General features: G+C 43.5%; 1 protein-coding gene across 10 annotated transcripts in view; it reads right to left on the reverse strand.

Annotated features, from left to right (window-relative positions):
• Positions 1 to 14699, reverse strand: part of PLD1 (phospholipase D1) — a 204424-nt gene that overhangs the window by 100906 nt on the left and 88819 nt on the right. For all 10 annotated transcript variants that reach the window (XM_072808073.1, XM_072808075.1, XM_072808074.1 and 7 more), the window contains exons 7-10: positions 13522 to 13580; positions 12191 to 12283; positions 1795 to 1947; positions 574 to 723 (exon numbers count right to left, since the gene is read on the reverse strand). In XM_072808073.1, coding sequence (XP_072664174.1) covers positions 574 to 723; positions 1795 to 1947; positions 12191 to 12283; positions 13522 to 13580 — 455 coding nt within the window. The remainder of the gene's footprint in view (positions 1 to 573; positions 724 to 1794; positions 1948 to 12190; positions 12284 to 13521; positions 13581 to 14699) is intronic.

Here is a 14699-nt window from a genome sequence, read left to right on the forward strand (position 1 = left end):
AACATGCAAAGCATTTTATTTAAGAGGAATACCCGGCAAGTAAATTCTCGTTCTTAAAAATATTATGGCTAATAATTTTTTTTAAAACAGATTTTATTTATTTATTCATGAGAGACACACACAGAGAGAGAGAGAGAGAGAGAGAGAGAGAGGCAGAGACACAGGCAGAGGGAGAAGCAGGCTCCATGCAGGGAGCCCAACGTGGGACTCGATTCCAAGATCCCAGGATCACGCCCTGAGCCAAAGGTAGATGTTCAACTACTGAGCCACCCAGGCGTCCCAATTATGGCTAATAACTTAAATACACATTCCATCATTAAAAATGTATGAAGTTAGCTTTTAAAATCAATCTTCAAAATCTAAAGCTAGTTATCTAAAGCTCACTGTAAAATCTTAAATACAAAAATCGGAAAATGAATCTCTGCTCAGGTAGTCTTATAAAGAAAGGCCCTTGTCAAGGGTAATGCATAATATGTCTCCACAGCTCCAAATACTGATTCCAGATAAATTTAGGCCCACTATAATATTAGATACTATGACTACCTCCACAGTCTTAGAGCAAAATGATCTTACCATTTAGCTAAAGTATTCTCTTGGACAGCGGCATATGACCCAAATCGGTGGTCTTTGAGAAAGTTGGTGCCATGTTTCTGGATGAATTCCTCTATAGCTCCTCCCCACCACCGAGCATGCCTATAGCTGTTGCATTTTAAAATAAGTGTCCTTCCAAGAAAAGCAAAATGTGGAAAAGAATGATCACTCCGTGTTCTGTCTCTTTCAAAAAATTTAACAATGAAACATGTGCCATTTTGTTTTTGTAGTACAGCAAGTATAGGTTGAAGACTTTAAGCAAAGAGCATCTTATTTATATCAAAAAAAGCAGACTTCTGAACATTTTGGGCAGGATTTTAAACTATACTGAATATGGCAAAAATACATTTTCAGGTTATTTACTCATTCACTCATGCTAACGTGCATAAAGGTACTTACTACGACTAGTACTATACGAGCTGTGAGGGGGATAATCTTAAACCTTCTAGTGTCAGAGAAGATCTGGAAGTTCAGCATCTCTTTACACACATACATGCACAGACACACACAAACCACACACCAATGTGTATTAGGGTGTGTGTGGGTGTATGTCAATGTGTGAAAGAAATATACATATATTTGTATACATAAGGCTAAACTTTGTAGAGCCAAATGTGTGTATATAGAGAAAAAGACATACATAGTCTTCCAGAAAGAAACATTTATCAACACACACACTTGCTAATAAAATCCATAGTAAATGGGCAGTTGAACATCCGTTCAAGATATTTTTCTTAAAATCTATGTGTAAAGAGAACTTTTGTAAACCAAATCACTGTTTATGTGTTTCTCTTAATTAAAGGATATCAATTTATAAAGTAAAATTTTATCTTTTAAAAATGTGAAACAATCACTCCTTAATTTGTTTGGTAAAATGGTATTACTGAGTAATTAATTTTGTTAATAGGCATACATTTTGTTAAAACAGGCATAAATCAACACATGGGATTGTTCATTCTGACTGTTGCACACTGGATATACTATAGTCAAAAAATATATATACCTGATCTTAGCCAAAGGCTGAGAAGCGATATATACTTAAAAATATATAGAAAGAAAAGTCATTTCATTATTTTTGATTGAAGATGAGTTCTAAATAACAATTTTCTAACAGTTAAATTATTCTACTTCCTTCTTCACTTAAAGTTGGGAGAAAATCTTTGTTTTTGAGATAAATTGTGTCAAAATATTTGAAATTTCTACCTTGAAAGATTATCAATTCGGAGTCCATATTTTGTCTCAGTCTCCTTCTTCCCGACCTTAATTTTGAATTCTTTATCTACCAGCAGGACAAAGGCAATGGCACCACTGTCTGGTTTCATATAGAGTAAAAATGAATCTTTCACTATCAACCACCTGTAGGAAGGGAATAAATATTTTTAGAGTTGTATTGAATCACTGAAACAAAAAGAACAAATTATGTCAAGTTAAGTAAGCACTCTAGCAGACCATAGATATGATTTTATTTTTTACACAGGGGATTTGTTTTTTAAAAGTCACTTTGCAACAACAACAACAAAAAACCTAATAAGTCTATTATGTTTTTCTAAGCACCAACCAATTCAAACTAATTCATTAGCTCTGTAAACACTAATGACATAACCTGGGAGGATGTCCCTGCTATGGGCAGGTAGCACTCGCATGTACAGCAGGAGCCTCAGCTGTTGGAAGAATGGAAATGCACTGGAAAAATGTCTGCTAAGATAAACCATTATAAAAGAGGCAAATAAGTCTCTCGAGAGATAAAAATCCTGCTTTCAAAACAACCAGTAAGCATCTAAGACTACATATTCTGTTTTTTATTTCAAATTGTAGGTTTAAGGATTATTGATAAATGATGTGGTCTCTCAAAAGCATCTATGTATTCAACTCAATATATATTTAAGAGTCTCATAATGGAAAAATACAGTGATAAGCTGGGAGTTAGTATAGAGGTAGACAGAGCACAGAGGAGGGACGCCAGGGTGGCTCAGCAGTTGAGCGTCTGCCTCTGGCTCAGGGCGTGACCCCAGGGTGCTGGGATCGAGTCCCACATCGGGCTCCCTGCAGGGAGCCTGCTTGTCCCTCTGCCTGTGTCTCTGCCTCTCTGTCTCTCTCATGAATAAATAAATAAAATCTTAAAAAAAGGAAGAAAGAAAGAAACAGCACAGAGGTAAAAGAGACATGCTCTCCAAGGAGCTTATGAGGCTAGTGGGGCACAAAGAAGGTGCTAGAAACTGAAAAGGTGATGGGTCTAAGAGGGAGTCCTTAGTTCTGACTAGAGAAAGAGCTAGAAGCACTCTCCCAAACAGGTGGATCTGAGAGAGGCCAGAAAGATCCTATCAAATAAAGCCCAAAGCAGGGAGCCCGAGGCCTGCATCCCGCATGGAGGGAAGAGCTGGCAAAGGCACTGTGGTGTGGAAACAATTGCTGCACGTGTTGGGAGAAAGTCTGGTGTGGCCAGTGTCTCAGGGAGTATAGTAAGGAAAAACGGGCAAAAGCCATACTGCAGTGTGAATGAAGGCCATGCTCAGGAGGCTGATTTCATAGCATGGGACCAGTTTCCTAAACTTGCTTTGCCATCAGAAGCTCTTGAGATGCTTGTTTAAAAAAAAAAAAAAAATAGGGTAGCCCCGGTGGTGCAGCGGTTTAGTGCCACCTGCAGCCCAGGGCATGATCCTGGAGACCCGGGATCGAGTCCCACGGCAGGCTCCCTGCATGGAGCCTGCTTCTCCCTCTGCCTGTGTCTCTGCCTCTCTCTCTCTCTCTCTCATAAATAAATAAATAAATCTTTTAAAAAATAATAAAAAATAATAGTTTCCCAGACCCCACAGCTGATTATTTTTATTTTATTTTATTGAAGTTTGATTTGCCAACATATAACACCAGGTGCTCATCCATCAAGTGCCCTCCTCAGAGCCAGTCACCCCATCCCCCTGCCCACCACCTCTTCCACAACCCTTTGTTTCCCAGAGGTAGAAGCCTCTCATGGTTTGTCTCCCTTTCTAATTTTTCCCACTCATTTTCCCTCCTTTCCCTTATGGTCTCTTTCACTATTTCTTATATTCTCCGTATGAGTGAAACCATATGATGAGTGTCCTTCCCCGACTGACTGACTTCACTCAGCATGATGTTTTTTAACAAAAACACCAGGATGGTTATTAAATTAGAGAATCCTCATGCCCCAGCAAGGGAGAGGATGAGACTATCACGGTAGCTGTGTTTTAGAAAGAAAGGTATGAATGATAAAGAGGGATATAGTGTGGCAGGCTCGCAAGCTACGGCAATAATACAGAACAACTCTTCTTATACTTTACTGTGAATAAAAGCCTTACATGGGTATCCTGTTAAAATGCAAAATCTGTGGCTAATATCAGAAGGATAAGGAATAACTAGTGCTGGGGAGAATGTGGAGGAAAGGGAACCCTGGCCCACTGTTGGTGGGAACATAGATTGGTGCAGCCACCATGAGGAACAGTATGGAGGTTCCTCAAAAATATACAGATAGAAATACCAAATCATCCAGCGTTTCTACTTCTGGATACTTACCTGAAAGAAAAAAATAAAAACCTCACTAATTTGAAGAGATGTATGAATTCCTATGTTTATTGCAACATTACTTACAACAACTGAGATATGGAAGTAACTTATTGATGAATGGATAAGGAAAATGGTGGACTGGGATCCCTGGGTGGCGCAGCGGTTTGGCGCCTGCCTTTGGCCCAGGGCACGATCCTGGAGACCCGGGATCGAATCCCACATCGGGCTCCCGGTGCATGGAGCCTGCTTCTCCCTCTGCCTGTGTCTCTGCCTCTTTCTCTCTCTCTGTGACTATCATAAATAAATAAAAATTTTAAAAAAATTTAAATTAAAAAAAAAAAGGAAAATGGTGGAGTATTACTCAGCCATTAAAAAAAGATCTTGCCATTTGCAACAACATGATGGACCTAGAGAGGGTATTATGCTAAGTGATATAAGTCAGACAGAGAAAAGCAAGTACCATATGACTTCATATTTATGTGGCATCTAAAGACAAAAAAGCCAACCAACCAAATGAAACAAAACAGAAAGAGACTCATACATGTAGAGAACAAACTGCTGGTTACCAGAGCAGGGAGGAGTGGGAGGATGGGCAAAATAGGTGAAGGGGATTTAAGAGGTACAAACTTCCAGTTGTAAAATAAAGAAATCACAGGGATGCAAAGTATAGCATAGGGAGAACAGTCAATAATATTTTAATAACTTTGCATGGTGACAGGTGGTAACTCTATGTACCATGGTGAGCATTTTACAATGTACATGAATGCGGAGTCACAGTGTTATACACCTGACGCTAACATGACGTTGTATGCCAGCTATACGTCAGTGCAATATAATGGTAATAAAATAAATAATAAAAGTAAAGTGCAGATTCTGATTCAGTAGGTCTGGGGCAAGGCCCGACATTACACGTTTCTAATAAGCTCAAGGGCGATGTCCATGCTAGGACAACATTTGAGCAGTAAGGATGGAGATGATGGGCATGACAAGGGCAGTGGGACGAGCGAAGGTATGGGAATGATTTAAAATGAACACAAATGGGGATGCCTGGGTGGCTCAGTGGTTGAGTATCTGCTTTTGGTCCAGGGCGTTGATCCTGGAGACCCAGGATCAAGTCCCACATCAGGCTCCCTGCATGGAGCCTGCTTCTCCCTCGGCCTGTGTCTCTGTCTCTGCCCCTGCCTCTTTCTCTGTGTCTCTCAGGAATAAATCAATAAAATCTTTAAAAATAATAAATAAAATGAACACAAATGGCAACAGTGCCATGCTGCATTTAACACCGTATAATCACATTTACTGGCAACTGTGTAGTGATCAATCAGTTCGTAACCGAATAAAATAACAAGGGGCATATCATATTCAATATCACACAAAGTAAAGCACATTCTAGAACAGGAAAGGAAAACAGTATGGAGGTTCAAAAATCTAAAGACAGAAATACTAAATGCTCCAGCATTTCTGTGAATACGTTCACAAGGTAAGGAATATGGTGAACGTAACATGGGAAGCCGGCACCTAAAAAAAAAAATCTATGATACGGTGTCACCAAAATTGCTAACCACATGGCAATTTAGGGGCTTCATAATTGGGGGTTTACTACAGACAAATCTATGTTGGTTTCCACCTAGTTCCTTTTCTTTTCTTTTAATGTTTGGTTTTTTTTTAATTTTATTAATTTATTCATGAGAGAGAGAGAGAGAGGCAGAGACACAGGCAGAGGGAGAAGCAGGCTCCATGCAGGGAGCCTGACATGGGACTCGATCCCAGGTCCCCAGGATCACACCCTGGGCCGAAGGTGGTGCTAAACCACTGAGCCACCCGGGCTGCCCTCCACCTAGTTTCATTTCATTCATTTGTCTTTCAATATATAGGCCAGCTCCTTTCTAATAAAAGGGGATGGGGAAAAAAAAAAAAGAAAGAAAAGGAAAAGGGATGGGATCGCTTTAGTTAGTTATGTCCTCACTAACAGTAAAGGCCATACATGTGATAACGGTGAACAAAGGGAGAAACAGTAAGGTCACAGAAAGCAAACACCTAACCACAACATCAACATAATTAGGGCGATGCCAAGCTTCCTGGTTTTTCTTACCCAACAAATACATTAAAGAAATCAAAAGGTGTCTCCCCCTAAAAAAATTAAATTCCAAAGGAAGTTTCCCATTTGGGACCCAACGGAAGGCACCTGAGTAGAATAATGGGTAAGATTCTCAATAATTGTCAATAAGTGCAGGAATTACACATTTTGTAAGAATTCTCACGACGGCACTCAAGGCGCAGGACGCCCAGGCCGGGGGTCGAGGCCCGGGTATGAGGCAGCCGCGGAGCTGCCCGTCGGCAGGAGTCAACCAAGGCCGAGGGCACAGCCGGACCGGTGCCTGCCCAGGCTCCTTCTCCCGGCCAGGCCCTGCTGCGCCCCCGTGCCCTCCGCAGCTGCCCGCTCGTGAACCTGGGGCCTGCACGTGGAGCACACCGCACGCACCAGAGCCAGCTGTCCCCAGAGCTCCAGGTCAGGGGCCCGGTCCAGGGGCACCGGCTCCCGTGGCTGGCATTACACAGCACATCTCAGAGATGCTTCTAAGAGCAGAGGCTGGTGGCACAACCACCGGGACCAGGGCTGGAAAACATGTCCCTGGGACCAGGCCACAGGGACTATGGTGCAGGTACGCCTTACGCGGGGAGCCCCGGTGCAGGAGGCCTGCGATGTTGGCGGTGTCCTCCTGCAGAAGTGGGTGCTTTAGGGCAGCCCGGGGGCTCAGCAGTGTAGGGCCACCTTCAGCCCAGGGCGTGATCCTGGAGATCCAGGAGCGAGTCCCACACTGAGCTTCTTGCATGGGGCCTGCTTCTCCCTCTGCCTGTCTCTCTCTCTCTCTCTCTCTCTGTCTCTCATGAATAAATAAATAAAATATAAAAAAAAAAAGAAAAGAAATGGGTACTTTTCTCAATCTGCTCAGAGGCCAGGTGATCAACACCTTGTTCAGCAATGGCAAGGATATGGCTAGGGGTCCCGGCAAGCCGGAGCACCGGTCAGCACTGGGGGTACCCTAAGTGCCCTCTTCCTCTGCCCCTCCGAGACGTGGTGCCTGCAAATACAGAAGAGCGTAGTAGTAACAGCTGCATTTTTAAAGTAGGCTCCATGCCCAACGCAGGGCTCGAACTCATGACCCTGAGATCAAGGCCCGAGCTGAGATCAAGGGTGGGACACTTAACCGACCGAGCCACCCAGGCAACCCCTGTGACAGCTGGATTTTTGAAAAAGCTGAATGCAAAAGACAACTTGAGTTTTGATAATGAATTCCTCTTATTAGTCATTCAGACATCAGCGTAAATGGACTCGTGGTGCTTTTCTATAAAGCTCTTCTTGATTATACCATTCCTGAAACTCCTCTGATTTCTTTCGTTTCTCTCTTTTGTCAACTTTCTTTTTTCTTTAACAAGAGGCCACGCACCAAGAGAGGAACGGGTGACCAGTCTTCGGAGTCAGTGGCAGCTGCTCGGGGAGCAAAGCGCGTCCCTACGAGTCGCCCTCCCTGGGCCTCCCTGGGCTCCAGTTCCAGCTCTGCGTGAGCCCGGGGACACGGCTGGAGGGGGCTCCCCGCCTGGAATGAGCGACCCACTCATCCGTGCCTGTGAGAAATCGGGGCTGATGCACGTACATTGCTCAGCACTGTGCCTCCCGCCAGGAACAGGCCTTTTCACAGACATTCTTGCTCTCAGGCAGGTGAGGTTCTAGTGTGTTCTAACAAGCGCCTCCTGCCCGTGCCACTCCTTGCTCTGGCGCTGAAATGCAGACAGCCCCGGAGCCAGGCTTCTGGGCCTCACCCCTGCCCTTCTCTCTCCCCACCCACGTCCAGCTGTCCTCACATCTGCCAAGGTGCTTCTTCTTCGGGCTTCTACGTCGGCTAGTCCTTTGCCTAGAAATTATTTTGTCCAGAGGCTCCCATGGGCCTTTCCTGCTCCTGCGTTCTCCGCCTAAACATTCCTGCGCAGGGAGGCCCCGACCCCACCCACCGCTCCCTTTAGCTTCCTGCCCTGACCTGGAACCATCTGTCTGCTTGTTCTTATTGTCTGTGGCATTCTGGGTATGGCTCAGAGTTCAGCAAAATAAATGCTACACTTATTTCTTAAAATCCATACATCTCCTTAGACGTTACTAGAGATGAGAAACTTCTCGTCCAGTCCACTACCAGATGCAGATATGCCGCATGAGCAGATATTTTTTTATTATTATTATTATTTTTTAAGATTTCATTTATGTATCCATGAGAGAGACACACACAGAGAGAGGCAGAGACACAGGCAGAGGGAGAAGCAGGCTCCACGCAGGGAGCCCGACGTGGGACTCGACCCCGGGTCTCCAGGATCACGCCCTGGACCGAAGGTGGTGCTAAACCGCTGGGCCACCCAGGCTGCCCATGAGCAGATGTTTTAAATTGTGAGAAGAAATGTTTTCCGTGTTTGTCTTTTGTTTTTTATTTTTCTTTTTACTTGTCCTCAAGACCAGGTCACTGTGAGACGCACCGAAAGCTCAGTTGCCCCATTTGCATGATCTCGGTGCATCGAGGTAGCAAGCATGAGAAAGCGATCCGGATGCTTGAGCACGGATACGAACACAAAAAAGAGCGAGTTACCACTGGGTCCTCCTTAAAAGCAACTCCTATTCGGATACCAATAGTTTCTGCCCTGAGGAAACTTCTAGACTAACGCCGTCAGCCGCAGCTTGCCGCTTTCTCTGGTACTGCTACTTTGGAACGCACCCACGTAGCTCGGGAAATACTTCTTGATGGGGAACCAAGGTTTCAACCTTTGTGGAAAGATCCTCACGATTGTGAAACGACGACACGCTTCATTCCAGGGAGGATCGGATCTTTTTGGGTTGCCCTGGTAGAGGCTGGATTTAATCCGAAGCTTAAGGTGCGAGGGAGCTCGGTTGTTTTATTTAACCATCTCTGGGGATCCCTGGGTGGCGCAGCGGTTTAGGGCCTGCCTTCGGCCCAGAGTGTGACCCTGGAGACCCGGGATCGAGTCCCATATCGGGCTCCCCGCAGGGAGCCTGCTTCTCCCTCTGCCTGTGTCTCTGCCTCTCTCTCTCTGTCTCTCATGAATAAATAAATAAAATCTTTCTTCTTGTTGTTGTTAAATAAATAAAATCTTAAAAAAAAACAAAAACAAAATACGTCTGGCCCCGTCTTTGGCGGCTGCCCCTCGCAGGGAGCCTAACCTCCGGCTGCAGTCCTTTGACCCCGCGCCCAGGTCCCCTCTCCGGCCTCAAGGCCTTCCCGTCCCCCTGCCTTCCCTTTCCTTCAGAGCTGCGGCCTCCCCCACCTCCACTCCCTGTCGCTTCCCCGAGGGCAGGGGCCTTGCCTCCTTGTCACAGGTGCTGGAGCACAGCCGGCGACACTAGGCCCCGGTCATCGCGCGGGGACCAGACCACGGCGGCCGTCGTTTAGGAGGAGGTCCCGGGCTGGGTTGGCCCCCAAGTCTGCTCTGAGACCAGGGTGTGAGTAAAGGAGGCGTGTTGGGGGGCGCAGAGGGAGGTCAGGAGCCCCGGCAGGGGGGCACGGGGAGGCGGAGCAGGGCGCGAGGCCTCAAGGACGCCTTGGTCTGCACGCATCCTACTGTGCGGGGCCGAGCCGGTGCAGAGCTGGTGGGGGCATCACCCCTGCCCCCCGGGGCTGGGCAAGACTCGCAGGTGCTGCCTTCCGAAAGCCTGGGCTGAGCCCAGCGGCCACCTTAACCAAAGCTGAAGTCAGGGCAGGAGACTCCGCACCAGGAGCCCGCTGAGCTCCAAGTTACAGCATTCTGTCTGAAGACATATTTTTTTAAAAGATTTTTTATTTATTCATGAAAGACACAGAGAGAGAGAGAGAGAGAGAGAGAAAGAGACAGAGACAGAGACCCAGGCAGAGGGAAAAGCAGGCTCCATGTAGGGAGCCCGACGTGGGACTCGATCCCAGGACCCCAGGATCACGCCCTGGGCTCAAGGCAGGTCCTCAACCACCGAGCCACCCAGGGATCCTGAAGACAAATATTTTCTAGTGCATTACTTCCTTTTTTTTTTTTTTTAATTTTAGTAAAATTGTTTTACTGGAACTCAGAAATTTTCTATTTTCTCCAGTCTAATCTCTTGATCTTTTCCTTGTAATTTCTTCTATCCTTTGATTTTTTTCAATTTCATTTATTTATTCATGAGAGACACAGGCAGAGGGAGAAGCAGGCTCCCTGTGGGGGGCCCGATGTGGAACTCGATCCCAGGACCCCGGGACCATGCCCTGAGCCCAAGGCAGACGCTCAACCATTGAGCCACCCAGGCGCCCCTTCTACTATCCTTTTAAAATCAAGAAAATAAGAGCTTGACTTAATGGTATGATTTGCTGGTAGTGTGTCTTAAATATGTTTAAAGGTAAGTCTTAGTTTTAGAGTTTTGATGAATATATATATTTTTTAAGATTTTATTTTTATTTATGTAAGAGAGAGACAGAGACTAGTATATCCAGAACATTGTGATAAATGCTTTGAGGACACAAGAATCAGATGAGAACACTGGTCCACAGGAGTCTGGTTGGGTAGGACACAGGATATGAATTAAAGTTCTCTGTCTGGGGCACCTGGGTGGCTCAGCAGTTGAGCATCTGCCTTCAGCTCAGGTTGTGATCCTGGGGTCCTGGGATCGAGTCCCGCATCGGGCTCCCTGCAGGGAGCCTGCTTCTCCCTCTACCTGTGTCTTTGCCTCCCTCTCTGTGTGTCTCTCATGAATAAATAAATAAAATCTTTTTTTAAAAAATAATGTTCTCTGTCTATATCACACATCAGAATATACATCCTTACAAATGTTAAGTCTAAAATCATGATCCCTGAAATCTGACCAATTCTTCTTTTATCTTTTAGTTTATTTTTTTAAGTGTAGAGTTCAGTGGTTTTTAGGATATTCCTAAAGCTGTGCACCATCACCACTCATACCTAATTTCAGAATGTTGTCACCACCCAGAAGAAACCCCATGTCCATTTAGCAGAAACTCTCATTCTCCTTTCCTCCCAGCCCCTGGAGACCACTCATCTACTCTGTCTCTATCGATTTGTCTATTCTTGGACATTTCATACAAATGAAATCTTATAAAATGTGGCCTTTTGTGTCTGGCTTTTTTTTTTTTTTCACTTAGCATGTTTTGGAGATTCATTCAGGAAATAGCAGGAATTAGTATTTCATTTTTTTTTTGTTTTCATTAAAAATTTCTAAACATTGTATTCACATACTGTAAAACTCACCTTTTAAAGGTGTATAATTCAGTGGTTTGCAATATATTTAAAACGTTGTACAACCAGATATCTCCATCGACCCAGAAGGAAAACCCATTCCCATTAATCTTCATTCCTTTTATGGCCAAATAATATTCCACTGTACACATATACCACATTTTGTTTAACCGTTCATCAAATCATGGACATTTGGGAGGTTCATACTTTTTGGCTATTTGAACAATGCTGCTGGTGAAAGCATCTTCCACCAATTGTGATGCAGACATATTTTTTCAATTCTTTGGGGTAAATACTTAGAGTTACCATATGCCCGGGAAACCCACTTCCTATGTTTAACATTTTGAGGAACTGCTGTGCCATTTTCTAGAGTGGCTGCACCATTTTACATTTCTACCAACAATCTAGGAGTGTTCCAATTTCTCTACATCCTTGTTAACACTTGTTATTGTGTCTTTTCATGACAGCCATCCTAGTGGCTGGGAAGTTGGACCCCGCTGTGGTTTTGATTTGCATTCCCTGAATGCCTAGTGATACTGAGACATCTATCTGTGCTTATTGGTCATCTGTATAAGTTCTTCGGCTGACCAGTTTTTAAGTTTATTTTATTTTTACTTATAAAATAAATTTTGCACACTCTGCCTACAAGCCCCGGTTTGAGTTAGAATATTTAAATGGATGCTGAAACCTGGGACTTAAGATAATTTAAAATTTGTTCTGCTGTAACTTTCAAAGGATATATAATGGATTTGTAATCGAAAACCAGCATGTGAAAATTCCCCAAACATCCAGTTTATTAAAACAAACACACAAAATGGCAAAGTCCTACCTTTTGGACCAGCGGTAGCAGGCTCTTCCCTGACCACAGCAATTCAAGCCTGGTATCCTGTGTCCCCCGGATCTTTTCATTATCATACCTTCTCTAAAAGAGACATCAAGTTAACCCAGCATCTTCAGATTTCCAATTCACGCTTAGCTGATACAGCCTCACCATTTGGACTAAATAAACGGTTTCCTTCTCACATCACTTCTTCTCCTTCCTTTTTCACTCTCAAATAGCTCAATATGGAATTCACTAGGCTGGATACCCTAGCTGCTGATCTCTAAAAGCAACTGGTCAGCAATATTCTCTTGCACACAGTGCGGGACCTTAGGCATTCTGGCTTCTGGCTCCAAATGCTGAGTGTACCCTCCAGTCATTGGGACAAGCTGAAAAAGACCCCAGACATCACCAAAGGCCTGCCCAGGGATGGTTCAGCTGCTGTCGAGACCTTTGGAGGTACCTGCCCAAAGGTTCCCAAATACTCATCCTTTTACCTACAGTTCTAGGACTGAGTCATACCAAAGGAACAAGGCACATCTATTAGAGCTTTGGAAAGAGAAATATCTTACTTTTGAGGGATATGACAAGAAACAACAACACGAATGGCTTAACCAAAGAAAAAAATTAAAACTACTACTAATAATGTTCTTAACTAAAGCTCTTGATAACATCAAGCTCTCGTATTATTGGAGGAAAAATAATCATTAAGTAAATTTCAATCTTGTTACCTAGCATAAATTTTACACACTATTTTTTAATCATGAAAATGAGTGATAAATAGCTAACTTTTGTAAGTTATTTAAAGAAGGGACTTGATACATTTGATTTTTTTAAATTGAGGTATAATTGACATATAACATTATACCAGTGTCAGGTGCACAACACATTAATTTGGCATTTTTATATATTGCAAAATATCACCCCAATAAGTCTAGTGAACATCCACCTCCATACATAGTTAAAATTTTTTATTGTGATAAGAACCTTTAAGATGGGTTCTCTTAGCAACTTTCAAATATACAACACGTTTATGTCTAATGCTTTCTCCCACATATCATATTTGCTACCTGTATTAAACATTCCTAATGTTGGGCGAGGGGAAATCTGTGCTGTAAGGCCCTAAGGAGGAGGATGGAGCAGTTGCTACCCTTGTTCAATAATAGCAAGGTACCACTCTGTATAAATAGACTCTCTGAGTGCCTCTGACTCTGTCGGGAAGAAAATAAGCTAGTAGCAGGCAAGTCAGGTAAGCTCGGTCACCATGGCAGGATGGTCAATCAAATGGTAATACTTATCAGCTTTCACAATTATCTTTAAGATGTAACCCTGGAACTTACATGCCCTTTGGTCCCAAATCATGGATGAAAGACAGCTGGCTTATATCAAGGAACTCTGTCTGAAAAGAGGCCAAAAATCCATACTTTAGGAAAGCAGAAAGAAAAAAAGATAAACTTTTGCATTTGAAAACAATATCCATCAGATACTGCTACATTAAACACATCTGGGGAACTCCACAAATTGGAACAATGGCATTGCCCTGAAAGAACGGATTCAAAGTGTATGCAGAATTAAAACACAACCAGGAAAGTGATGTGTGCTCTCAAATATACAGACAGGATGCTCAAGAAAGTTGCCAAGGGGATTTTATTCCCAAAATTCTCCTGTGTTTTTGTTGTTGGGGAAAGGGGATTATATGGCATAGTGTGCATACAAATAACAGTGGTTATATGAAGGCAGTGATGTGGGTGCCAAGTTCTGGAAGGTGGAGTAGACTTGGCATGGGGAAATGGGAGATGGAGGTGGAGATGGGACATGGAAGGTGTAAAAAAGGTCATTGGGTGTACAGTTGGGCTATAGTGAGCAAGATGAAGAGAGTAATGTACAATTAAATGGAGAGTGGATTGAAGGGAGTTTGAGGAGATCTTTGAATATGGAGAATACCAGAATGTTTAAACACAAATGAGATAAAATAAGGGGTTCCTGGGAGGCTCAGTTCGTTGAGCATCTGACTCAGGTCATGATCTCAGGGTTGTAAGATAGAGCCCTGTGTCAGGCTCCACGTTCAGTGGGGAGTCTGCTTGAGATCCTCTCGCCCCCTCTCCCCTACCCCTCTCCTACCCCACACTCATGCTCTTTAGAAAAAAACAATAATAATTTTGCATAACAATAATATAAAAATAATTTTGTTTTTAGCAAGGAGAAAAGGAAGAGATTTTTCAGGCCCACCTTTACCATATAAATTATGGGAAGATGATGACAACATCAATAGCTAACATTTACTGATTGCTTAATATCTATCTGTTGGCCCTATACTAAGCATTTTTCATTCATTATCTCAAATTTCTCTGCAAGAAGTGCTATTTTCCCCCTTGTACAGAAGGGAAAACTGAGCAGGGATAGGCAAACTTTCTCTACAAAGAGTCGGACATAAAAATTTTAGGCTTTGTACTTCATATGCTCTAACTACTGTAGCATAAAAGCAGCCATGGACAACACATAAATGAATAAGCATGGC

Source organism: Canis lupus, chromosome 31 (assembly GCF_048164855.1).
Source record: "Canis lupus baileyi chromosome 31, mCanLup2.hap1, whole genome shotgun sequence".
NCBI lineage: Eukaryota > Metazoa > Chordata > Mammalia > Carnivora > Canidae > Canis > Canis lupus.